At 52.1% G+C, this 27,176-nt stretch overlaps 1 protein-coding gene across 2 annotated transcripts in view; it reads right to left on the reverse strand.

Moving 5' to 3' along the window:
• LOC140404351 (SH2 domain-containing adapter protein F-like) overlaps positions 1-27,176 on the reverse strand; it is a 268,902-nt gene that overhangs the window by 107,997 nt on the left and 133,729 nt on the right. For both annotated transcript variants that reach the window (XM_072492765.1, XM_072492766.1), the window contains exon 3: positions 22,337-22,555. In XM_072492765.1, the coding sequence (XP_072348866.1) occupies positions 22,337-22,555 (219 nt within the window). The remainder of the gene's footprint in view (positions 1-22,336; positions 22,556-27,176) is intronic.

Here is a 27,176-nt window from a genome sequence, read left to right on the forward strand (position 1 = left end):
CGCCCGGAGTGGTTATACTGTCTGTGGGGCCCTCTCCCTGACAACACAAAGGTTTAGCTGTAGGATGCAGCTGAAACTTATTGCCCCACAGCTGGCCTCAAGCTTTGATCCCACCGCTGCCTCCCTCACCCCGCCGACCCTTTTCCCCGGCTCGCACACCAGGAGGAAACCGTTCACCTTGAGGACTTTGCCTGCACTCTCCTCAGGGAAAGAGATGGGGAGCGCCGCCGCCAGACTCCATTCACCAAACCCTTGCTGGGACCGAGGGCTGGATCGGGTTTTCTGCGATTCCCCCACAGTCGAATGGCTGTCAACACACACTGGCAAGAATACAGCCATGAAGGCCCAGGGTGAGGTGCTGACACTCTCTCAGCAACCTCAGCAGAGAAAGCGGGATGAAAATTGAAAACTGGAAGCAATCGTGGGTCGTATTTTTAAGTGGAACAGAACGAGGTTAGAAACAAGTGTGTCTATCAGATGGACTGTCAGTTGTGCTGGCAGCTTTAAATTTACATTGTTTGAAGCCATAACAAAGGTTTGTGCAGGAAGGCACGACGATTATAAATTATCTTTATCGCTTTCAAACACGGTTGGGCTGCATTTAAATTGCATTTTTAGCTCCCCGAGGTGGCCTGACCTTGCGTTGTTATACAGGAGATGTGTAGCCTTGCTCGGGAAAAAATACATTTACCTGTCACATAAAAAACAGGCAGGCTTTTGATGAACTAGCCTTATCTCTTCACAGCCCAGAATCAGAGCGAGATAGCGAATCAGTGCATAGAGACATTCTTCCTAACAGTGACTCTCGCTACTGTCACATACAGGGCAGATTTAGTGTGGTTGATCACTTAATCCACCCAACGCCCTCTCAACCTCCCCATCCTGAAAGTACGGGGGGCACCTTCAAGCCGCATCCTCTGATCAGATAGGGGGTTAAGTCGGAGGGACGTAAAATATCCTACGGCCACTTTTTTGAGGGAGAACAGGGCTGTGACAATTTCTATCCCTCAGCCAACATGGCAAAAACCCGGCTCACCCCAGTCATCGTCACATCGATATTTGTGGAATCTTGTTGTGCACAAATTGGCTGCCGTATTTCCCAGCATTACAGCAAGTGCGAACACTTCCGAAAGTACTTCATTGGCTGTAAATCTCTTTGGGACGGCCTGAGGTTGTGTGAGGTGCTACATAAATGCAAGTCTTTTGTTTAAGTCCGTGTTGCTCTCGCTCCATTGATTGTCAATGCAGCGCTGTGGCTGACGTGGTTCGGGGGGGTGGGAGGGCGGAAGGTGGCGGGGGGGAGGTGGCGGGGGGGGGGACCCCATTGGGGAGGGGCAGCATAGAATCATAGAATTTACAGTGCAAAAGGGGGCCATTCGGCCCATCGAGTCTGCACCGGCCCTTACAAAGAGCACCCTACCCAATTATCTACCCTATTCCCATAACCCAGTAACCCCCACTTCTTAAAAAAATAAATTTAGAGTACCCAATTCATTTTTTCCAATTGAGGGGGAATTTGGCGTGGCCAATCCACCTTTTTGGGGTTGTGGGGGCGAAACCCACGCAAACACGGGGAGAATGTGCAAACTCCACACGGACAGTGACCCAGAGCCGGGATCGAACCTGGGACCTCGGCGCCGTGAGGCAGCAGTGCTAACCCACTGCGCCACCGGGCTGCCCTCAGTAACCCTCACTTAACATTTTTTGGACAATAAGGGCAATTTATCACAGCCAATCCACCTAACCTGCACATCTTTGGGCTGTGGGAGGAAACCGGAGCACCCGGAGGAAACCCACGCGCACACGGGGAGGATGTGCAGACTCCGCACAGGCAGTGACCCAAGCCGGGTATCGAACCTGGGACCCTGGAACTGTGAAGCAACTGTGCTAACCACTGTGCTACCGTGCTGAACCGTGAGTTCAACCAACAGTTTAATGGGAAGCAGAGAAAATGGGCAATAGAACAAGGCCTAACGATGTCCTCGCCGGATGCCCATGGGGGGCATCTTCCAAGGGAGGATTATCAGGTGCCGTTCAGAGGCATGGAAGGTGGGTGGCTCTCTCCATCTTGTCGTTCACAATCTTGGTGTTGTACTGCATACACGCTCCATCACCCACACTGCCTCGCTGTCAATACCCTCCCTAACATCACCCAACTCTGCACCTTCTTCAGCTTATCTGCTGCTGAAACCCACACCCGTCCCTTTGATATATATTCCAACAGTCCCCTGGTCGGCCTAAAAGCTTCCATCCTCAATAAACGTCAGCCTGGGTCCTCACCGGCACCCTCCAGCCCGCCCATAACCTGCCTGTGTTCACTGATCTACATTGACTCGTGTTGAGCAATGCCTCCATTTCAGTGTCTCTGCTACATCCAGTCGTGAATGGTGGTGGAGGAGGAGGGGGCTTGACAAGTATCCCCACCCTCAGTGATGGGGGAGCCCAGCACATCCGCGCAAAAGACAAGGCTGAATCATCTTCAACCTTCTTCAGCCAGAGTGGGTGATCCATCTCGGTCTCCTCCTGAGGTCCCCAGCATCACAGATGCCAGTCTTCAATCAATTCAATTCACTCCGCGTGATATCAAGAAAGGGCTGAAGACCCTGGATACTGCGAAGGCTGTGGGCCCTGACAATATCCCGGCAATAGTGCTGAAGACTTGTGCTCCAGAACTTGCCGCGCCCCTAGCCAAGCTGTTCCAGTACAGCTACGACACTGGCATCTACCTGGCAATGGGGAAAATTCCCCAGTATGTCATGTACACAAGAAACAGGACAAATCCAACCCAGCCAATTACCGCTGTCAGTCAACTCGATCATCAATAAAGTGATGCGTGCCATCTGGCGGGAGTCATACCCGGCACAAAGGAAGATGGTCGTGGTTGTTGGAGGTCAATCAGCTCAGCTCCAGGACATCACTGCAGGAGTTCCTCAGGGTTGTGTCCTCGGCCCAACCATCTTCAGCTGCTTCATCAACGACCTGCCTTCCATCATAAGGTCAGAAGTGGGGATGTTTGCTGATGGATGCACAATGTTCAGCACCATTGACAACTCCTCAGATAATGAAACGTTCTGTGCCTAAGATCTGGACAATATCCTGGCTTGGGGCTGACAAGTGGCAAATAACATTCGTGCCACACAAGTGCCAGGCAATGACCGTCTCCTACAAGAGAGGATCTAACCACCGCCCCTTGACATTCAATGGCATTACCATCACTCAATCCCCCACAGTCAACATCCTGGGGGTTACCATTGACCAGAAACTGAACTGGACCCAGCCGTATAAATACTGTGGCCACCAGAGCGAGACAGAATTCACCATCCTGACTTGATCCTTTGTCGTGAAGATGCTTCTCAAATCTACCACCTTGCCCAAACTTTTGGGATATTTTATATTTGAATAGTGGTATGTAAATGAAAGTTGTTGTTGTTTGAGGTCACGAGGAGACTGTTGCTGGGCTGGTTCACTAGATGCCCTTTGATTTGAGCCCCTTTGTATGTTTCGGTGTCAGCAAACACAGCACAGACAGGATCATTTCTAGACACAATCCTCGGACGATGAGTGGAATTTGGTTCTATATTGGCACCAAAGCAACAGCTTCATTTTACAAAATAAAAGCAGTTTACAGTCTGGTAAGATAGCAAGGCCAAAGATGAAATCTGTTAGTCATCGAGAGAATGTACAGGGGTTTTTGCTCCAGAATTAATCCTTGTGTCATCACTGAGTGCACTGCGAAGAAACGGAAATCACAGAGCTTTCATTTCAAACACCGTTATCTCCAACCACTAATTCAAACTCACTGAGAAAGATATCAGGGGGAAGAAATACCCACTCATTTTATACACACACACACACACACACACACACACACACAGACACACACAGACACAGATACACACACACAGACACACACACACACACACACAGACACACACACACAGACACACACACAGACACACACACACAGACACACACACACAGACACACACACAGACACACACACACAGACACACACAGACACACACACAGAGACACACACAGACACACACAGACACACACACCAACACACACACACCGACACACACACACACACACAGACGCACACACCAACACACACACACACACCGACACACACACACACAGAGACACACACACACACACACACACACACACAGACACACACAGACACAGACACACACACACAGACACACACACAGACACACACACACACACACACAGACACACACACAGACACAGACACACACACCAACACACACCGACACACACAGACGCACACACAGACACACACACACATAGACACACACACACACAGAGACACACACACACAGAGACACACACAGACACACACAGACACACACACCAACACACACACACCGACACACACACACACACACACAGACGCACACACCAACACACACACACACACCGACACACACACACACACACACACAGAGACACACACACACACACACATACACACACACACCGACACACACAGACGCACACACAGACACACACACAGGCACACACACCAACACACACACACCGACAGACACACACACACACCGACACACACGCACAGAGACACACACACAGATACACACACACAGATACACACACACAGAGACACACACAGACGCACACACCAACACACACACACACCGACACAGACACACACCAACACACACACACATACACACACACACAGACACACACACCCACACACACAGACACACACACACAGAGACACACACACAGAGACACACACACCAACACACACACCGACACACACACACACACTGACACACGCACACACCGACGCACAGACACATACACACACACACATACACACCGACACACACACAGACACACACACCAACACACCCACACAGCGACACACACACACACACACACAAAGAGACACAAACACACACAGTGACACACACACAGTGACACACACATGGCACACCCAGTGACATACACAACGACATGCAGACACACTCACACACAGAGACACGCGCACACACAGGCAAGACACCGAGACTCACACATACACACCTAGACAATGACACCAAGAATCACAGACACACACACATGGACACACACGCTGAGATGCACACCAACACGCACACTGGGACACAGAAACCGAGACATGCACACACAGGCCCAGTCATCGAGGTGCACACACAGATAAGACACACATGCAGTAACACACATGCAGAGGGGCACAGAGATACACGCACTGTCACACACACCTCCGCACACGGACATGGCGAAGTCCTTTTGATGATAGGTACATTCCGGAGGGATACAGTTAGGGACGGGGAGGGGATGGGTGGAGATCAGAGACACAGGACAACATCTCGCCACAGTGGGAAATCCTGCTGCTCCTGTTTGCTGCAATGGATACCTCCAGCAGGACGGGCTGGTCAACAAGGGGAGGCATCATAACAGCCACACACCAGACTGGAAAGAAACAGGGAGAGAGTTTGGACAATTGCTAATCTGGGAGAAAATAACAAAACTGATGGGGAAAGAGAGAGAGAGAGAGAGAGAGGGAGACACTTTGCTATAAGGATCTTTCAACTCTGCGACCTAGAAGAACGAGGGCAGCAGACACATGGGAACACCACCGCCTGCAAGTTCCCCTCCGAGCCACACACCATCCTGACTTGGGAAATGTATCATCGTCCCTTCACAGTCGCTGGGCCAAAATCCTGCAACTCCTTTTTCTTATTCCCTCATTGGATGTGGGTGCCGATTCTCTAACAGCACTGTGGGTGGACCTACACCACGCGGACTGCAGCCGTTCAAGATGGATTATGATAGGCCTGAATTATAATAAACGCGGAGTCGATACACTTTGTAGCCAATTCCTCGAAGAGCCCGGGGACTGTGGGCCTGAACTTAATCGAGCTAAACCATTAGGATTGATAAGAAGCCAAAATCACTTTGCGTCAATGCACTACAGGAACGGAAACTGGTGACTAACCTACCTGGGGCACTGCCATGCTAATTGGATTTCAAGCAGTGGAGGTTTCCAGACGGTGGAGTCTGATCTGAGGAGTGGGCTGAAAATTGAGGCTGGGCCGAAAACAGGCCTTAAGTGCTCATACAGGGGCCTCAGCTGGGGCGAGGGGTTGGAGTGGCTGGCCTAGGCCTCACTCGTCCCTCTGATAAGTTGCAGAGAGATGGGGGCAGGCAGAGCCCAGTGGGAAGGCAATCTGAAGAATTTTATGGCCACCTCCCATCTATAAACCTGCCGGGGGCCTGGGGAGGCTGGGAATGTAAAATCCTGCCCCCCCCCGGGTTTGGGTGCTATGCTGGGTTAGGTGCTGACCTTTCACCTTGCGGCCTGCGGCTGAGGCTGGTCGGGACTGACGGGGGCATCCTCCCAAAACCTGAGCCCCCCTTTTGCTTCCTCTCGCTGAAACGAGAGCCACGTTGCCGAATCTTTTCATCTCGCACTCATGGGGACAAATGCAAGAACGCCAAATTTCAAACCGTCGCAACCACTGACGCTGCAGGCGAAACGGGAAGCCGAGTCGTCGGAGAATTTCCTCCACTCGGAGGGGGGTGAATCTTTGGAATTCTCGGCCCCGGGGAGTTTTGGGGGCTCCGCCGTTGGGTATGATTCAGACAGAGATCGATAGATGATTGGACACAAAGGGAATTAAGGAATGTGGGGATAGAGCAGGTGGGTGATGCCTTCGTAGCAATCGGTCTGGTGAACCTTCATTGCGCCCCCTCCATAGTTATTCTAACATCGGTAAAATAATAGCTGTACCCCGTATCCAGATGTGGATTCACCATGGCCATTAATAATTGCAAGATTACCTCATCACTCTTGTACCCCAAACCGTTATCCACAAAGGCCAACATTACTTTTCTAATTATTCACTGTTCCTGTAAATGAACTTTCTGGGGTTAAGGCACAAGGACACGCAGGTGTCTCTGATTACCAATGTTTTTGTGTTTAGCACCTTTTGGCGATATTCTGTTTTTCTATTTTGGGATGGATATTTGCACCTCTCCGCATCATATTTCACCTGCCCACTCACTAACCCTGTCTACATCCCTCTTCCTCACAGCCTACCCATCCGCTGAGCTCTGCATCGTCAACCAACTGCGAAGCATTAAACCAGGGCCTGCTCATCCAAGTTATGCAGGCGGATTGTAAAAATGGCCGAGGCCCCAGCACTGCTTACACCCCGCCAAGCCCAAAACCTCCCACCTAACGCATTACTCTCTGCTTCCAGTCTATTAACTCATCTTCAACCTTGCGAATGAATGACCTAACCTTGTGGCCTAACCTCTGGCGGGGCACCCAATCGAACACTTCCTGAAAATCCAGATTTGCCACATCCCGCGATCCTACATTGCAACCTCAAAAAACTCAAACACGATTTCCCCTCGTGACTCTTCCCAGTCCTCCAATGAAGTCCCTGTTATCACATCCTCCCTAATGACAAATTCAAGCCATTAAAAAAAAACACATCCATGGGCATTTGTTGCCCGTCCCTAATTGCCCTCGAACCGAGAGAGTCCTGCTCGGCCATTTCAGAGGGCAGTTAAGTGTCAGCCACATTGCTGTGGATCCGGAGTCACGTGTAGGCCAGACCGGGTAAGGGCGGCAGATTTCCTTCCCTAAAGGACATTAGTGAACCGGACGGGTTTCTATGACAATCGACAATTACTGAGGCTTGCTTTATATTCCAGATTTTATTCATTGAATTTTAAATTCCACGAGATGCCGTGGGGGAATTTGAACCCGTGTCCCCAGGACATTGGTCTAGGCCCCTGGATTATTAGTCCAGTGACAGGGCAGCACGGTGGCGCAGTGGGTTAGCGCCGCTGCCTCACGGCGCCGAGGTCCCGGGTTCAATCCCCGCTCCGGGTCACTGTCCGTGTGGAGTTTGCACATTCTCCCCGTGTCTGTGTGGGCCTCGCCCCCACAACCCAAAAAGATGGGCAGGGTAGGTGGATTGGCCACGCTAAACTGCCCCTTAATTGGAAAAAAGAATTGGCTACTCTAAAAAAAAAATGTATTAGTCTAGTGACAAACTCCCCCCCCCGGATATATATATTTCAGATAGAACATCAAGTAGGTTTGAGTTTAACAAGATGAGCTGGACTGGGCCGGGAGAACCAATTTTGCCAGAGGTTAAAAGGTCCGGGTCAGTAAAGCAACCCCCCCCCAAAGTCCGTAAGTCCACTTGTCTGATGTAACTGGGTCTGCCCGACAACTCGGGAAGCCACAGAAACACCCCGCTCTGGCCCACATATTCTCAGCAGGCAGCCAAACCACTGCAGGTCAGAGCTGTGCCAAAACAGGTGTGGCCCCCGCCCCAGCAATTGGAAGTCCTCTAATAACTGACACCAGGGCTATTCGGCAAAGAATGGCAATGGCCCAGCTATTGGACCACACCAGGCTTCACGGTGAAGCTGTATACCTCCTGTGACCTGAAGTACTGCGAATGCAGGGTGCTGTGGGGGGCGGCGGAACGGGCCAGTTAGCGCCCTTGAATCTCCCCCGAAGGCAGAGGCACAAGTGGGTATGATCTGGGCTCTGACACCCTAGTCCAAGAAATTTAGCAGAGAAAGGGGCCGTTCAGCCCATTGCACCTGTGCCGCTCTTGACAGCAAAATGCCCACGTTCCGCGTGAGGCCAGGTGGTGAGAGGGTGTTAGACTATTCAGCTGCAGGAGGAATCACGGTGGGGGTGGGTGGGCTAACCCTGTCCTTGAACCGCGCCTGAGTACTTTCTATTGGGGGGGGGTCAATGAAAATCAGCACAGGAGGAGACCATTCGGCCCATCTGATGGCTCTGTAACTGTAGAGCTATGATCACACTCCGACGAAGCACCGCGAGCTGTTCCACCGCATTGAAGGCACGATACAAATGCAGGCTGTTGCTACGTGGGCGGGAAGAGCTATTGAGCTGGAGTGGGCTTCACGCTGCCCTCACATGATTTCCACACAACAGGGGAGGGTGGGGGAATCCCAGCAGACGCAGGAGCCCCCACCCAGACCTTGGGACCATCTGAGCAGAGACCCAGGAACGGTGTGGGGGGGGCCGAGACCTTCCCAACTCCTCGTCGTACCTCCTCCACACAGGCTGACACAAGATGGGAAAAATACAAAGCCCCGAGGCACTAGTTAGTCTGATTACATCAATTTGCCACTGAGCTCAGTTTCCTCTGTAGCTGCAGCACACGGGGTTAAAAGGAACCTGATAATACATTAACCTTTTCTTAGAAAACCGCCGTATGGGGAGACAGGGCGGCAGGGGCAGAGTGGGGGAGGGGGGGGGTCTATTATTTCCCCTCCAATCTTTTGCGCCACTTTCAGATACGAAACCCTGCCTGCTATTCGAGTCCCGCTGTCCGTTCCTTCCATCCACCGAGGTTTCCATAGCGACCGTCACCGCCAAAGAAAAAAGCAATTTTTGCTCTCAATTACCTCGGGTTTTTTTTGAAGGGTCCATTGAGAAACCGTTTTGTCTGAACATTGTTGGACGCCCAATTTAAAGCTGATGAAAACCCCGCTTAGGTATAGAACTATTGAAATTCCAAACAAACTGGTGATATCCACACACTGGGGTTACTCAGCCAGCCTCCCAAGCTAGAGAACGCATTAGAAATGTTTCTATTAAGAGAAATTATTATTATTGATTCTCCGAGGGGTTGGGTGACTTAAGTAGCTGCTCATGGCTTACATTCGTCAAAAGGGTTTCAATTGTGCTCGCTGACATAAATCATAAAAATGACGACACTTTAAATGTTCATTGGTTGTAAAAGACTTTTAAATGTTCGAAAGGTTCTGTAAAAATGCAAAACCTTTTATCGTGGCCCCAGACTCGGAAGGTCTCAGGTTCAGCTCCGAGGTCAATGCTGATATCTGATTTCTGCCAGGACGTATAATTGTGCCCCTGGGTCAGGGAGCAAAAAGGGGTGAAAGTGAGTCAGGGTCCGAGCTCCAGGTCACCAGTGCTGAAAAATGTCGGAGAACTGAGCAAGTGTGGATTGGGGTAAGTAGGCAAGGGGGTGGGGGCAGAAGGGGGTGATGGGGGGTGAGCGGGCGAGAGAGAGGTGAGCGGGCGAGAGAGGGGGCAAGTGGGCGAGAGAGAGGACGAGCAGGCGAGAGAGAAGGCAAGAGAGAATGCGGGCGGGTGAGAGAGGCAAGCGGGCGAGAGAGAGGGGGCATGTGCATGAGAGAGTGTGCGTGACAGAGAGCATCAAGGGAGAGAAAGTGCGAGCGAGCATGGATGTAAAAGAGCATGTGTGAGAGCATGAATGTGACAGGGTGTGTGAGAGAGAGAGCGAGAGTGCGCGCCAGCGAGTGAGAGTGTACACCAAGGGGCATCACGAGTCCAATTGTGCGTGAAGCTGACGTGCATTGGCACCTTGACTCAGGACCTACAGCCCCGGTTTCTCAAGGGAGGTGTGGAGGAAAGTGAATAAAGATTCGAACCAGCAGCTGAGCCAGGTCCCACACCGAGGCCAGTATCAATCATTCGGGCACAGGAGGGGGATCAGGGAGCCTGCCCCAAGCAGATGCAAGTCTGTCGGACCAGAACCTCCTCACACTCTCTCACCTTGTCTATTCGTTCCTCCAGTTAATTAATGAGACAAGTGCCAAAAGGAAACAGCTGTCAAGAGTGAAGGCTCCACAATAAATAACTCTCGTCTCTCATTCCTGGAATAAATAAATTACCCTCTGTGAGTGACCCTCAGAGCCAGTGCTGCTAGTTTATACGGACAGTATCTCAACGACAGAGAACAGATCTTGGATCCCTGTGGAGTTGGCAGGTCATAGGTCAGCTGGACAGTGACAATTGGCCACTGTGGTGAGGCCTGCATTGATATAGCGCCTTTCACCACCACTGGCTATCTCTGGGCACTTTAAAGCCAGTGAAGTACTTATTGAAGTGTGGTCACAGTTCTAATGTAAGAAACGCAACTGTCAATTTGTGCACAGCAGGATCCCACACACAGCAATGTGATCAAGATCAGATCATCTGTTTTAGCGTTATTGATTGAAGGATCAATATTGGTCAGGGCAATGGGGATCCTCCCACAGTCCAAAGATGTGCAGATTAGGTGGATTGGCCATGCTAAATTGCCCTTAGTGTCCAAAAAGGTGAGGTGGGGTTACTGGGTTATGGGGTGGTGTGGGCTTGGCTAGGGTGCTCTTTCCAAGAGCCGGTGCAGACTCGATGGGTCGAATGGCCTCCTTCTGCACTGTAAATTTTATGAAACACCTCCCCTGCTCTTCCTGGACATAGCACCACATTCCCCCGAGCAGGCAAATGGGTCCTCGGTTTAACACCTCACCGAAGGGGCGGCATCTCTGACAGTGTAGCCCTCCCTCAGTACCGCACTGGGAGTGTCAGCCTGGATTTTTATACGCAGGCCTGGAGTGGGATTTGAACCCAGAACCTGGCGATTCAGAGGTGAGAGTGCCCCCCCACTGAGCAATGCCAAGGGCTGTCGGCCAGAGGCCAGTTTCCCACCATTCCCCAGTCTTGGTCGCCTGAGGGATGTCCCATAATCGAGTCCAAGCTTGTTAACCATTAAATAGCTGCTCCTTTTCCACTTAGAATGAGGACGATACAGCACGAACGGCCATTCAGACCATCGCGTCTGTGCTGTCGTGCAAGAAAGGGAAAGAGTTTCTATGTTCTATATTGCTTTCTCGCCCCGATACAGCGGCTCCTCATCATTCCATCCAGCGCCCCCTCACTCCCTCTCCAGCACCACCTCACCCCCTCTCCAGCCCCCCCTCACCCCCTCTCCAGCACCACCTCACCCCCTCTCCAGCACCCCCCCACCCCCTCTCCAGCACCATCTCACCCCTCTCCAGCGCCCCCTCACCCCCTCTCCAACCACCCTCACCCCCTCTCCAGTGCCCCCTTACCCCCTCTCCAACCACCCCTCACCCCCTCTCCAACCCCCCTCACCCCCTCTCCAGCGCCCCCTCACCCACCCTCCAGCACCACCTCACCCCCTCTCCAGCACCACCTCACCCCCTCTCCAGCACCACCTCACCCCCTCTCCAGCGCCCCCTCACCCACCCTCCGTACCCTCCAGCGCCCCCTCACCCCCTCTCCAGCGCCCCCTCACCCACCCTCCAGCGCCCCCTCACCCCCTCTCCAGCCCCCCTCACCCCCTCTCCAGCGCCCCCTCACCTCCTCTCCAGCGCCCTCTCACCCCCTCTCCAGCCCCCCTCACCCCCTCTCCAGCCCCCCTCACCCCCTCTCCAGCGCCCCGTCACCCCCTCTCCAGCCCCCCTCACCCATCCTCCAGCGCCCTCTCACCCCTTCTCCAGTGCCCCCTCACCAAACCTCCAGCGCCCCCTCACCCCCTCTCCAGCACTCCCTCACCCACCCTCCAGCTCCCCCTCACCCACCCTCCAGCACCCCCTCATCCCTTTTCCAGCGCCCCCTCACCCCCTCTCCAGCGCCCCCTCACCCCCTCTCCAGCTCCCCCCTCACCCCCTCTCCAGCTCCCCCCTCACCCCCCCTCCAGCTCCCCCTCACCCACCCTCCAGCGCCCTCTCACCCCCTCTCCAGCTCCCCCCTCACCCCCTCTCCAGCTCCCCTTCACCCACCCTCCAGCTCCCCCTCACCCACCCTCCAGCGCCCCCTCACCCACCCTCCAGCGCCCCCTCATCCCTTTTCCAGCGCCCCCTCACCCCCTCTCCAGCCCCCCTCACCCACCCTCCAGCTCCCCCTCAGACCCCCATACTGTGCTTTGCACTGTTTGCACCTGTGTCTGCTAACGAAGCAAGGACTGGGCTTGGCTGTGCTGCACCCCATGGCTGAAGAGCCCACAGATACCGTCAGCCAAATGGCACTCTGGACGTATTGCCACTCGGGATTGCAGGGCGGCCAGCGAAGCCGATCGCAGCCGGAACCAGGGGAGTGATTCGAATTGGAACAATCCCTCAATAGAGCAGGAGAGATTCAGGGAACGGTTTGAGTCTTGGCAGAAATATCCAGCTGATAAAAAATTAACAATGTCACTGTTTCCCAACTGGGTCTCATGAAGCAAATAACTGGCTGTGATTACACAGGCTCCAGCGAGGAGATCCTGTGTTCATTGTCAGACTCAAGGACAATGAGTGAAACTGGGATGTGTGCAGCGTGCACTCGAGCAGAACATCCAGCTCAACCTGCCAGCCGCTCTCTCCTTATTAAAGTTTGTTATCTTAAAGTTACACCATCAACAAGAACCCATCGCTCACAGAGACAGAGAGGACAAGCCCAGGGAACAAGTGCAAGTGCAGGCAACCATTCAGAGAGAGAGCGGGAGAGAGCGAGAAAGAGAGAGAGAGAGAGAGCGAGAAAGAGAGAGAGGAAGAGACAGCGAGAAAGAGAGAGAGAAAAAGAAAGAGAGAGAGAGAGGAAGAGAGAGCGAGAGAGAGGGAGAGAAAAAGAGAGAGAGAGAGAGAGAAAGTGAGAGCGAGGAAGAGAGGGAAAAAGAGCGAAAGAGAGAGCGAGAGAGAGCGAAAAAGAGAGAGAGAAGAAAGGAGAGCGAAAGAGAGAGAGAGAGAGGGGGAGGAAGAGAGAGCGAAAAAGAGAGCGAGAGAGAGAAAGAGAGAGAGGAAGGGAGAGCGAGAAAGAGAGAGAGAGAGAAAGAGGAAGAGAGAGTGAAAAAGAGAGAGAGGGAGAGAGAGAGAGAGGAAGGAAGAGCGAAAGAGAGAGAGAGAGAAAGAGAGAGAGAGGAAAAGAGAGAGAGAAAAAGAAAGAGAGAGAGAGAGAAAGTCGAAGATGAAGAATGTTTAAGCTGAGGAACATGAGAAGAGGTGATCAGAGGGAATAAACACCCACGGATCAGATAGTGGAGCCTCGATAAGACCCAGCTGGTGGTCACTTTCTGGCAGCCAACCCCAGGGCTCTGGACAAATCACTCAGTCGGAGTCCAATGTGCTGAGACAGAGGAGAATCATTAACCAATCAAAGCTGAGAGCTTGAGCAGACAACAACAGCTGGCATTTTGATAGCGACTTTTAAAAAATAAATTTAGAGTACCCGATTCATTTTTTCCAATTAAGGGGCAATTTAGCATGGCCAATCCACCTACCCTGCGCATCTTTGGGTTGTGGGGGTGAGACCCACGCAGACACGGGGAGAATGTGCAAACTCCACACGGACAGTGACCCGGGGCCAGGATTGAACCTGGGACCTCGGCGCCGTGAGGCAGCAGTGCTAACCACTGTGCCGCCGTGCCGCCCCAATAGCGACTTTAACAGAGCACGACGCCTTCAACTGAAGTACCCCAAGACAAACTGACCCCGAGTCCCATGGTGACCCAAAGCTCGGTCAACGAGGTAGCGTTTAAGTAGTGAGGTCAGAGGGGGTGGAGAGTTTTCGGGAGGGAATCCCAGGGTTTCGGGCCCCCCAGGTAGCTGAAGGTAAAGGGGCCAATGGTGGAATGATGACAATCGGGACCCGCCAGAGAACAGAGTTGGGGAAAAGCACAGATCGGGTCGGTGCGCGGGGCTGAAGGAGATTATAGAGCGGCCAGGGATTTGAAAAGGAGGATGAGAATTTTAAACCCTCTGTGGGGCTGGACAAGAGGCCGGTGCAGCCTGGCAGCAACTCATCCCCGAGTGCCCCCGTTAATCAGTGCCAGTCTCAGTACACTGCACAGGACCTCGGCGGCGCAGTTATGCCGTGGATACATCGCTCCATGGTTCCCTGGGACCATGAATCGGTCATTTCCCCGAACAGCAAGATCTCAGGTCCCGGCGACAGCCGGCCATTCCGTTTCGCTGGTGGTGTGGTTGAGGGAGGAATGCAGTGTCAACCCTTTTGCAGATCCTGCTCCTGGAATCATTGCACGAGACCATTCAGCGTCTAATCCAAAGAGCGACACCTCTGGCAGCGCACCCCCCCCCCCCCCCCAAGGTGGGGCATCTGCATGGGCTGCCCGCTCATGACCCCAGGATTGAACCCACGGTAGTCCGACCCTGGAGGTGGGAAGGTGGCCCACTGAACCATGACACACCCCTTGGAATTTTCCAATGCTTTAGGGCGCCCGGAACTCTGGTGAGACACAATTTCCGGCAAGGAATCGGATCTGCACTCAACACTCTCCACATTCCTGATGCAGTTTTCCATGACAGGAAACTGGCTGGAATAGAGAGAGTCGCCGAGCAATCATTTCTCAATTGGCAAATGCACAATCCGTTCGGAAACATTCAACAAATCATTTTACGGGGCGGCACGGTGGCGCAGTGGTTAGCACAGCTGTATCACAGGGCCAAGGAGCCTTCCATTCCGGCCTCGGGTCACTGTCTGTGCGGAGTTTGCACGTTCTCCCCGTGTGTGCGCGGGTTTCCTCCGGGTGCTCCGGTTTCCTCCCACAGTCCAAAGATGGGCAGGTTAGGTGGATTGGCCAATGATAAATTGCCTTTAGTGTCCAGGGATGTGCAGGTTAGGTTATGGGCAACACGGATAGGGTGGGATGGACGAGGGGAGTGGACCTGGTTCGGGTGCTCTTTCGGAGGGTCAGTGCAGATGGGCCGAATGGCCTCCTTCTGCACTGTACCGATTCTATGATAAAGGATGAGACTTGCTGTGGAGAGGGCAATTGCATGTGCTCTGGGTGCCCGCCGAAACCAGGTACCCCCACACACGCAACTGCAACGTCATGTATGTAACTGGACAGTCAATATGAGCAAAGCTATTGAACAGCATCACAGGATTGTTATAGCGGAGGAGAAGGCCATTGGGTCCATTGCCCCTGCACCGGCTCTCTGAGTCAGTAATACGTGTAATAGCCAAATGGCTGCCAGGGCATTTAACCTAAAAGTTGGCCAACCGAGGTGGATGATGGGATTTGAAAGCATACTGGTCTGACGTCTGCTGAAATACAGTCTTGCTATCAGCAATCAGGAAGCATCATAATGAACGAGTGCTAATGGGCACAAGAGTATCAGCAGAGACAAGGGAGGCATTTGCCCCTGAACCCTCTCCCCGGACAGAACGGCACGTTGGCGAAGGAAAGGCCAACATCCCGCGACACATCAAAACCAATTAACCAATCTACTCTGTCCAGAGCCCTGTTCACTTTGAACACCTCGATCAAACCTCCTCTCAACCTTCTCTTCTTCCAAGGAATACAGTCCCAAATCGTCCAATCCATCCACTTAATCCAGTTCCTCATCCCTGCACGCATTCTCTTAAATGTTTAATTTGACCACGCTCCCAAAGGAAGTTTTCACATGAGGATGTGAGGATTACACTGGGTAACTTGTTGGCAAGGAGAAAACTTGTGGATTTCCTCTCTCTCTCTCTCTCGTTGGGCCGGGATTCTCCGACCCTGCACCAGCTGGAGCGGCGCCAACCCCTCCGGCGTCAACCTAGGCCCCTGAAAATTGGAGAATTCCTCACTTTCGGGGGCTGTTGATGCGGGAGTGGTAGCCGCCGGTTTTCCCGCCGGCGTGGGGACATAGCCCCATTATCGGAGAATCCCACCCGGCTGAGGCTAGCTGTTCAGTCCCCAGCGAGATTGACCAACTCCACCCAGGTGGCCTAGTCTAGGTGCCTCTCGGAGGCACACCATGCTCACTGCCGAGGCCAAGTCAAAAATAAAGCCCCCGTGAAACCCTAATTGGGTAAAGGATAGTGTGTGACTCTTGCGGAAATAACATTGGGAAGAGAGTAAAAAAAACCATGGAGAATTTGCAACATTCTCAATTTATCGATGGTTCCAAGAAAATCTTCAAAACTGAGTATATGGGAATATGGATATTTATCGGGAGATGGTAGCGTTGTGTTAATAGCACTGGGCTAGCAATCCAGAGACCCAGGCTAATGCTCTGGGGACAGGGGTTCAAATCCCACCATGACAGCTGGTGGGAATTTAAATTCAATAAAATCTGGAATATAAAGCTGCTCTCCGTTGTTGTAAAAACCCATGTGATTCACTGTTGTCCTTTAGGGAACGAAATCTGCCATCTTTTTTTTTAAATTTAGTGTACCTAATTCATTTTTCCCAATTAAGGGGCAGTTTAGCGTGGCCAATCCACCTACCCTGCACATTTTTGGGTTGTGGGAGTGAAACCCACGCAAACACGGGGAGAATGTGCAAACTCCACACGGACAGTGACCCAGGACCGGGATTGAACCCGGGACCTCGGCGCCGTGAGGCAGCAGTGCTAACCACTGCACTGCCGTGCTGCCCTGAACTCTGCCATCCTTACCCGGTCTGGCCTAACGATGTGCAGGTTCGGTGGATTGGCCACGCTAAATTTCCCCTTTGTGTCTAAAGATGTGCCGGTTCGGTGGGGTTATGGGGATAGAGCAGGGAGTGAGCCTCGGTAGGGTGCTCTTTCGGAGGATCGGTGCAGACTCGATGGGCTGAATGGCCTCCTTCTGCACTGTAGTGATTCTGTGACCACATGTGACGCCAGACCCCACAGCAATAACTGCCCTCTGCAACGGCCGAGCAAGTTCAAGAGCAATTAGGGATGGGTAAAACCTGGTTCCACCCCATGAAAATATGCAAGTTAAGGTTAGGTGAGATCGTGCGACAAACAACTGATATTGTAAAGTGATTTAATATCTACAACTTCAAACAGTCTAGATGATGCCAAACCAGTTCCATCAGCGGCAGACACTCTGATCCCAGGGGCTGTCCTATCTATACATTGGCCACTGGCCACATGTGGCTAATTGGGAGCCCAGATGTGGCTAATCGCATTTCTGATCAGTACATGAGTAATAGGCAGCATCATAGTGCCTGTGATCTCAATCCTCCTAATCATTGTGTGTGTGTGTGAATTGCACACTGGTTGGTAAATGGTAAAATATCCAGAGATTGCTTCTTTTTAGCTCATTAAGTGCCTTGATTAGTGAACAGTATTAGTGGGCAGCATGGTAGCGCAGTGGTTAGCACTGTTGCTTCACAGTGCCAGGGTCCCAGGTTCGATTCCTGGTTGGGTCACTGTCTGTGCGGAATCTGCACGTTCTCCCCGTGTCTGCGTGGGTTTCCTCCGGGCGCTCCGGTTTCCTCCCACAAGTCCCGAAAGACGTGCTTGTTGGGTGAATTGGACATTCTGAATTCTCGATCTGTGTACCCGAACAGGCGCCGGAGTGTGGCGACTAGGGGATTTTCACAGTAACTTAATTGCAGTGTTAATGTAAGCCTACTTGTAACAATAATAAAGATTATTATTATATGTCTGCATCCATTTGCTCACAAGTTTGTTAATTGCGAATGACTGTTCACATTTACGGTGGATGTATCATAGCCTCTCCCTGAATGTGGCCATTGCAATTTATAATGAGGAAGTGGAGGAGAATTGAATGAAGAGTTTTTTTGTCTTAGTTTATACTATTGTTAATATCAAATCAATAAGGTTTCAGACTTCAAAACAGGGATTCGTTTACATTTGAACACCCTGCTACATTCCTGGCTCCCTCTGACCTGTTTCACCTGAAGCGTACGCGGGGTGCTGACTCCCCATTTCATCGTTACGGGTGCCGGGCGCGTGCATCAGGCTCATCGAATGGTTTTCAAGTCTGCCTCCTGCTGGGCTCCAGTTACATAACATGGCCTTCCTCACGGCTTCGGGGACCCGGGTTCGGTCTCGGTCCTGGCTGTGTCGAGTTTACACATTCTCCCCGTGTCATAGAAACATAGAAAAAAATAGGAGCAGGAGTAGGCCATTCGGCCCGTCGAGCCTGCTCTGCCATTCATTATGATCATGGCTGATCATCCAACTCAATAACTTAATCCCGCTTTCCTCCCATAGCCTTTAATCCCCTTCGACCTAAGTGCTGTATCTAAGTGCTTCTTGAACACATGTAATGTTTTGGACTTAACTACTTCCTGTGGTAACGAATTCCACAGGCTCACCACACTCTCGGTGGGATGGAGTTTCTCCTCATCGCTCGTCCTAAATGGTCTCCCCCGAATCCTCAGACTGTGACCCCTGGTTCTGGTGTCTGTGTGGGTTTCACCCCCAAAACCCAAAGATGTGCAGCGCTGAGAGAGTGCTGCATTGAGGAAGTGCTGACCTTCAGACAAGGTATTGGACCAAAGTGTCAACCTGCCCTATCAGGCGGAGGTTAAAATTCCCAGGGTGCTACCCAACGAGGAGGAAGGTGCCTCTTGTGTGCCTGTGCAATATTTCTTCATCCAACATCACCAAATTACAGAGTAAATGTTCATTCATCATGAAGTATGTTGCTCGTGGGAGTATGTTGAGTTATATGTATATATATAGCTGATGTTTCGGAGACCATTGCAACATCAATGTAGAACATGCACTGAAGACAAAATGTTTGGGGATATATTAGAGCGTCTTGATCAGACAAAATACCAAGTCTTTCTCTTTCACACTCCTGCCCCAGTTCTCCCCTCTCTCTCTCTTCCCTCCATCTCTCTCTCTGTCCCCATCAGTGTCCCTCTCTCTTTTCCCTCCATCTCTTCCTCTCTTCCCTCTGACTCTCTCTTCCCTCCTTCGCTCTTCCTTCCATCCTCTCCCCTCAAACTCCCTCTTCCCTCCTACTCTCTCTCTTTCTTTCCTCTATCTCCCTCTCCCCTCTGTCGCTCTCTCTGTTCCCTCCATTTCTCTCACTCTCTTCCCTCTGTCTCACTCTTTCTCTTCCTCCGTCTCTCTCTCTCGTCCCTCTGTCTCTCCCTCTCATCCCTCCGTCTCTCACTCTCTCTTTTCACTCTGCCTCACTCTCTCTCTTCCCTCTACCTCTCTCTCTCCCCTCCATCTCTCTCTCTCGCCCCTCCATCTCTCTCTCTCCTCCCTCCATCTCTCGCTCATCTCCCTCCATCTCTATCTCTCTCTCCCCTCCGTCTCTTTCACTCCCCCCTCCATCTCTCTCCCTTTCCTCCACCTCTCTGTTCCCTCCGTCTCTCTCTCTCTCTCTCTCATCCCTCAGCATCTCTCTCTCTCCCCCTCAGTCTCTCTCTCTCTCCCCCCTCCGTCTCTCTTTCTCTCCCCCTCCATCTCTTTCTCTCTTCCCTCCGCCTCTCTCTTCCTTCCGTCTCTCTCTCTCTCCCTCCTCCGTCTCTCTCACTCTCTCCCCCTCCATCTCTCTCTCTCTTCCCTCCCCCTCTCTCTTCCCTCCATCTCTCTCTCTCTCCCCCCACCGTCTCTCTCACTCTCTCCCCCCTCCATCTCTCTCTCTCTTCCCTCCGTCTCTCTCTCTCTTCCCTCCGTCTCTCTCTCTCTCCCCCCTCCATCTCTCTCTCTCGCCCCTCCATCTCTCTCTCTCCTCCCTCCATCTCTCGCTCCCCTCCCTCCATCTCTATCTCTCTCTCCCCTCCGTCTCTTTCACTCCCCCCTCCATCTCTCTCCCTTTCCTCCACCTCTCTCTTCCCTCCGTCTCTCTCTCTCTCTCTCTCATCCCTCAGCATCTCTCTCTCTCCCCCCTCCGTCTCTCTTTCTCTCCCCCTCCATCTCTTTCTCTCTTCCCTCCGCCTCTCTCTTCCCTCCGTCTCTCTCTCTCTCCCTCCTCCGTCTCTCTCACTCTCTCCCCCCTCCATCTCTCTCTCTCTTCCCTCCCCCTCTCTCTTCCCTCCATCTCTCTCTCTCTCCCCCCACCGTCTCTCTCACTCTCTCCCCCCTCCATCTCTCTCTCTTCCCTCCGTCTCTATCTCTCTCCCCCCTCCATCTCTCTCTCTCTTCCCTCCGCCTCTCTCTCTCCTCCATCTCTCTCCTCCCTCCCCCTCTCCTCCCTCCCTCTCTCTCTTCCCTCCCTCTCTCCCCTCCCCCTCTCCCCCCTCCCTCTTTCTCTCTCTCCCCTTCATCTCTCTATCTCCCCTGCATCTCTCTCTCCCCTGCATCTCTCTCTCTCTCTCTCTCCCCTCCATCTCTCTCTCTCTCCTCCCTCCGTCTCTCTCTCTCCCCCCTCCATTTCTCTCTCTCCCCCCTCCGTCTCTCTCTCTCCCCCCTCCGTCTCTCTCTCTCCCCCCTCCGTCTCTCTCTCTCCCCCCTCGTCTCTCTCTCCCCCCTCCGTCTCTCTCTCCCCTCCATCTCTCTCTCTCTTCCCTCCGCCTCTCTCTCGCTCCCCTCCATCTCTCGCTCTCTCCCCTCCATCTCTCTCCCCTCCATCTCTCTCTCTCTCCCCTCCATCTCTCTCTCGCCCCCCCCTCCCTCTCTCTCTCCCCTCCATATCGAGGGGCTGTTTAGCACACTGGACTAAATCGCTGGCTTTGAAAGCAGACCAAGGCAGGCCAGCAGCACGGTTCAATTCCCGTACCAGCCTCCCCGAACAGGCGCCGGAATGTGGCGACTAGGGGCTTTTCACAGTAACTTCATTGAAGCCTACTTGTGACAATAAGCGATTTTCATTTGTGGGCAGCATGGTAGCATTGTGGATAGCACAATTGCTTCACAGCTCCAGGGTCCCAGGTTCGATTCCGGCTTGGGTCACTGTCTGTGCGGAGTCTGTACATCCTCCCCGTGTGTGCGTGGGTTTCCTCCGGGTGCTCCGGTTTCCTCCCACAGTCCAAAGATGTGCAGGTTAGGTGGATTGGCCGTGATAAATTGCCCTTAGTGTCCAAAATTGCCCTTAGTGTTGGGTGGGGTTACTGGGTTATGGGGATAGGGTGGAGGTATTTCCAAGAGCCGGTGCAGACTCGATGGGCCGAATGGCCTCCTTCTGCACTGTATAATCTATGATAATCTCTCTCTCTCGCTCCCCTCCGTCTCTCTCTCTTCCCCCCCTCCGTCTCTCTCTCTTCCCCCCCCTCCGTCTCTCTCTCCCCCCTCCGTCTCTCCCTCTATCCCATAACCGAGCCCTGCTTTATGTATTCGCTTCCCAGCTAGACAGATGATGATTAACAGAGAGCATTAATCAGTCCGAAATCTGGCCCCAGTGTCGCCAGTTTCTCTCTAATCAGCTGACTGACTGCAGCAGGAGATGACCTTCACGCTGTGCCTCGTTCATTATTTAAATAACCTGTTTGTTCAGCTCATAGATCAACTGAAGGTCCATCATGATTGGCTCAAATTCAATCACGGGTTTCAATCCCACCACCATTGTGATTTGGTTCCTGACGAACAGCTCTGTCCCGGTTCAGTTGGGTTCATTCAGTGAGCGATGTGGTACAGTGCCTAATATCACAGGAACTTTAGGCAATTGGAATAAAGAATAATCAGACAAAAACAGACCAGGGTCCATTCAGCTCACCTGCCACCAGTTACCTAATACAACGATAATGTCATTATTGATTAATGGTAGTGATCAATCACTATCAATGAGTTTACAGCAGACCCGGATTGTTGGGAGGTTAAGTTACGGTTCAACGTTAAATTGGGAATCATTGTAGAAATTTACCTGCAAACGCCTTCGAGATTCGATCTTTCTTCCATTCCCAGGGCTGGTCGTATTCGCCTGGCGGCCGCTCGTCATCCTCCGGGAGGCGACTCTCGCGGGGCCGATGGGAAACTGCCTTCTCCGTGTCGGAGTCCCCGCCATTCTCCGTGGGTTCGTAGGGCGTGTCGTACAGCGGCAGAGGTTTGCTGGGCGCGTCCTTCGATCCCCTCCGGCGTATCTCTGCGCAACATCGGGAGAGCGTTAACAACTCCGAGACTAATGACAACACGACAGAGAGAGAGAGAGAGAGAGAATCGACAATGCATCATTGGACGGCAAGTGACAGAGTCCAGATAGGAAGTGACGTTAGTTTAAGAACATGATAATCAGAGCAGGAGTAGGCCATTCAGCCCATCGAGACTACTCTGCCATCCAAGAGGGCCATGGCTAATCTAATTGTGACCATCGCTTCTCGGCCTTTTGGCTAAAATCAAGCCCAGGATGAGGTGCGAGGCCTTTTCTTGTCAGCTTGGACCGTGTGTGGCTCTCTTGTGGAGACCAACAATTGGCTTCAATTTGAATTTGTATTGGTATTTGGAGCAAGCAACGAGATGGATTAACCCGTCCACTCTGCTTCGTAACTTAAGGATGGGATAAGAAAACATTTTAAAATCTAATTGTGACCTTACCCCCACTTTCCCGCCTGTCCCCCATAATCCTCGAACCCCTTTTCAATCAAAAATCCTGAATAGATTGAATGACCCAGTCTCCATTGCTCAGGGGGAGGAGATTTCAAAGTCGAACTGCCCTCGGCGGGAAGAACTCCTCATATTTGTCCAAAATAAGGAGGTCCCTTATTTTGAAACTGTGTCCCCTAGTTCTAGATGTCCCACAAATATTGTCTCAACAGCCCCACTGTCAAAACCGCTCAGAATCTTATGTTTCAATAGAATCACATTTAATTCTTCTAATCCCCAATGAGTATAGGCTCAAACGCCTCAACAATTCCTCCTGAGACAAGCCCCCCTCATCCCAGAAATCAGTCGAGTGAATTTTATATAATATCTTTATCATTGTCACCAGGAGGCTTACATTAACGCTGCAATGAAGTTACTGTGAAAATCCCCTCGTCGCCACATTCCGCCGCTTGTTCGGGTACAAGGAAGGAGAATTCAGAGTGTTCAATTCACCTAACAAGGACGTCTTTCGGGACATGTGGGAGGAAACCGGAGCGCCCGGAGGAAACCCACCAAGACACGGGGAGAATGGGCAGACTCCGCACAGACAGTGACCCAAGCCGGGAATCGAACCTGGGACCCTGGAGCTGTGAAGCAGTGAGTCAGAGGTCGCGTGTTCCGAGCCCCACTCCAGAGGTTCGAGCACCTCATCCCGGCGACGTTCCCAGTGCAGTACCGAGGGAGTGTGGCACTGTGGGAGGTTTCCACCTTCAGGTGAGACATTGAATGTAGACCCTATCTGCGTTTTCAGGTAAATGACCCTAAGGCACAAGTCAAAGGGAGCGAGGACGTTCTCCCTGTTGACCTCGAGCCAACATTATCCCTCACCCAACATCACCAAAAACAGATTTTGTGATCGGTTTAATATGTTTGTAAGGGCAGCACGGTGGCGCAGTGGGTTAACATTGCAGCCTCACGGCGCCGAGGTCCCAGGTTCAATCCCGGCTCTGGGTCACTGTGTGCAGTTTGCACATTTTCCCTGTGTTTACGTGGGCTTCGCCCCCACAACCCAAAGATGTGCAGGGTAGGTGGATTGGCCACGCTAAATTGCCCCTTAATTGGAAAAAATGAATTGGGCACTCTAAATTTAAAAAAAAAAAGTATTACATGTTTGCGGGAACTTGCTGCGAATCCATTAGCCGTCGCGTGTCCTGCAACAGGGACTATGATGTCATTGACTGTCAAGTGCCTGGAAGGCAAACCCAGGCGATCAAGATGCCCCATAAATTCAAGTTATTTCTTGACCCAGGACAGGCATTGGAAATTTACTCTGCTGAACATTAATGTGTGCACAAAAGGACATCTTGAGAGTCTGGATTTTCTCAACCTTCACTTTGGAACTTTGGCAATTTCACACCAGGGAGAGAGTTTGAACTACTTATCGAGGACGCAGAAATTCTAACTGTGTCTGCGAGGGTTTCGCCCACACAACCCAAAGATGTGCAGGGTAGGTGGAATGGTCACGCTAAATTGCCCCTTAATTGGAAAAAATGAATTGGGTACTCTAAATTTAAAACAAAAACACTGCAATGAAGTTGCTGCGAAAAGCCCCTAGTTGCCACATTCCGGCACCTGTTCGGGTACACAGAGGGAGATTTCAGAATGTCCAATTCACCTAACACGTCTTTCGAGACTTGTGGGAGAAAACCGGAGCACCCGGAGGAAACCCACGCAGACACTGGGAGAACGTGCAGACTCTGCACAGACAGTGACCCAAGCCGGGAATCGAACCCGGGTCCCTGGCATTGAGAAGCAACTGTGCTACCATGTTGCCCACTGACTATTCCTCTTATCCCCTACTTGCTGGGGAGTGCCAGCCCTCTCCTCCCTCTCCACCTCCCACTGGGTGGAAGTCTCAAACTGTAACGCAGTCAGCCCCAGGACCTCATTAGCGCCGCTTTCTCCGCCCCCATCCCCACCCTGCCTTCCGAAAGCTTTCAAACAACAAGGACGAGGAGAGAGAGAGAGTCAGTTAGAGGGAAAATGCCAGTACGGTCCCTCGACATCAGCACCATAGAGGACAGAAGAACCGATGGAGAGGAGGTTGGAGGTCCCGGTTAGGAGTGGAATCGCCAATTTGACCAGAGGGTTTTCTCCTGCTTCAAGGTGACAATAACAAATCAAATTGTCTCGATGTTGCGTGAGGGAGATTGGAGCCAATTAAAGATCGGGGTTGCTATCCTTTTCGTTAATTAGCTTCAAGTTTCACCTTCTAGAACCAGTGAACTGCGTCAGATATTACGGCCTCGATATATCAAACCTGAATGGCCTTTAACACTGCACCCTGCATAATTAAATTTTAAAGTTACATTTAGACCATGTGCTTCTTAGCATGCGGGGCGAGATTGCTTCAATTGTGCCCCTGGGCTTTCACCTGATGCAATCATTAATACAATGCATTTGCACACACAATCCATCATCCAAATATAACCTTTATGCCATGATAATGTGGGTTATTGATGACCCTTCCTGTACACAATTAGCAGGATAGGCAGAAAATAACATAAATCACATTACTAACAGACAGCGTTGTGCACCGACGCAGACTCGAACCTTTTCTTCTCTCTCTCTCCCTCAAGCAACTGGCCTCCCTCCAGGTTGCAAGAGACCTCCACCCTCCTGACCTTTCGATGGTGAACACTCAATGGCTATTCAACCACAGGAGACGTCACTGCCACAGGGACTCCAGTTCTCCCCAGCAGTCTCTATTGAGGGTTACCGAGCCACGCACAAGCAATGAGACACCAGATCCTCGCATTCATTCCCCTTTTCTCTGTCCTGGTTTATGGGATTTATAGAATTTACAGTGCAGAAGAAGGCCATTCGGCCCATCGAGTCTGCACCGGCTCTTAGAAAGAGCACCCTACCCAACCGCACATCTCCATCCTATCCCCATAACCCAGTAACCCCACCCAACACTAAGGGCAATTTTGGACACTAAGGGCAATTTATCGTGGCCAATCCACCTAACCTGCACATCTTTGGACTGTGGGAGGAAACCGGAGCACCCGGAGGAAACCCACGCACACACGGGGAGGATGTGCAGACTCCGCACAGACAGTGACCCAAGCCGGAATCGAACCTGGGACCCTAGCGCTGTGAAGCAATTGTGTTAATCACTGTGCTACCGTGCTGCCCACTTGCAGTTTGTAGCTTCCCATGGCACAGTGGTTAGCACTGTTGCTTCACAGCAGAGTCCCAGGTTCGATTCCCGGCTTGGGTCATTCTATGCGGAGTCTGCACGTTCTCCCCGTGTCTGCGTGGGTTTCCTCCGGGTGCTCCGGTTTCCTCACACAAGTCTCGAAAGACGTGCTTGTTAGGTGAATTGGGACATTCTGAATTCCCTCTCAGTGTACCCGAACAGGCGACGAGGGGCTTTTCACAGTAACTTCATTGCAGTGTTAATGCAAGCCTACTTGTGACACCAGTAAAGATTGTTCAATTGTGATGAAATGTTTTCCCCGTTTGAGCCCATTTTCATATGTCAGACCTGCTGTGACCTCAGAGCGAGAATTGTGGGTCTACAACAGTATTTGAATGGGGGGGTGTGAGTGGGTGCTTTTGGTTGTTGAGTGGCTTGGGGCGGGGGAGGATGTGGGGGGTGGGGGAGACAGACCCACGGGCCAGGGGAAAAATTGTGCGCGCTCACAGCAGACCGTGTGTTCACTCCCCTCCCTCTTCCAACTGCGAGCCACAGATTAAACAAATCGAGCGCACAGCGGGAGACCTCGAAGTGGTTCCCAGGCCTTTCCCAACAGAGTCTCAGCTCCACGACCTCATTATGGACTCGGAACTCACCAGCCCAGGATCTTGCGCCGTGTCTCCGCGGGGCGGGGGTGGCGGGCTTGGGGGTGCTCACGGTTTGGGGCTGTCTTGTGGTAAAATGGCCAACGGCATGAATCTTAGGCCAAAGACAGAATTGGACACTTCACATTAAAACCACAGTCAGAACCACAGACAGGACCGATGGGAAGTCAGAGAGCCATGTTCCAACACACTGGACAGACAAACAACACAGGGCATGCCTGATCCTGTCCTGTAAACAGGGGAGTGGACGATTATCGGCCCCATTCCGATAGATCGATTGTTGTGGATTGTCCAGGTGAGGCCAGACTTTCTGGCAC

This window comes from Scyliorhinus torazame, chromosome 30, assembly GCF_047496885.1.
Source record: "Scyliorhinus torazame isolate Kashiwa2021f chromosome 30, sScyTor2.1, whole genome shotgun sequence".
Classification (NCBI taxonomy): Eukaryota; Metazoa; Chordata; class Chondrichthyes; order Carcharhiniformes; family Scyliorhinidae; genus Scyliorhinus; species Scyliorhinus torazame.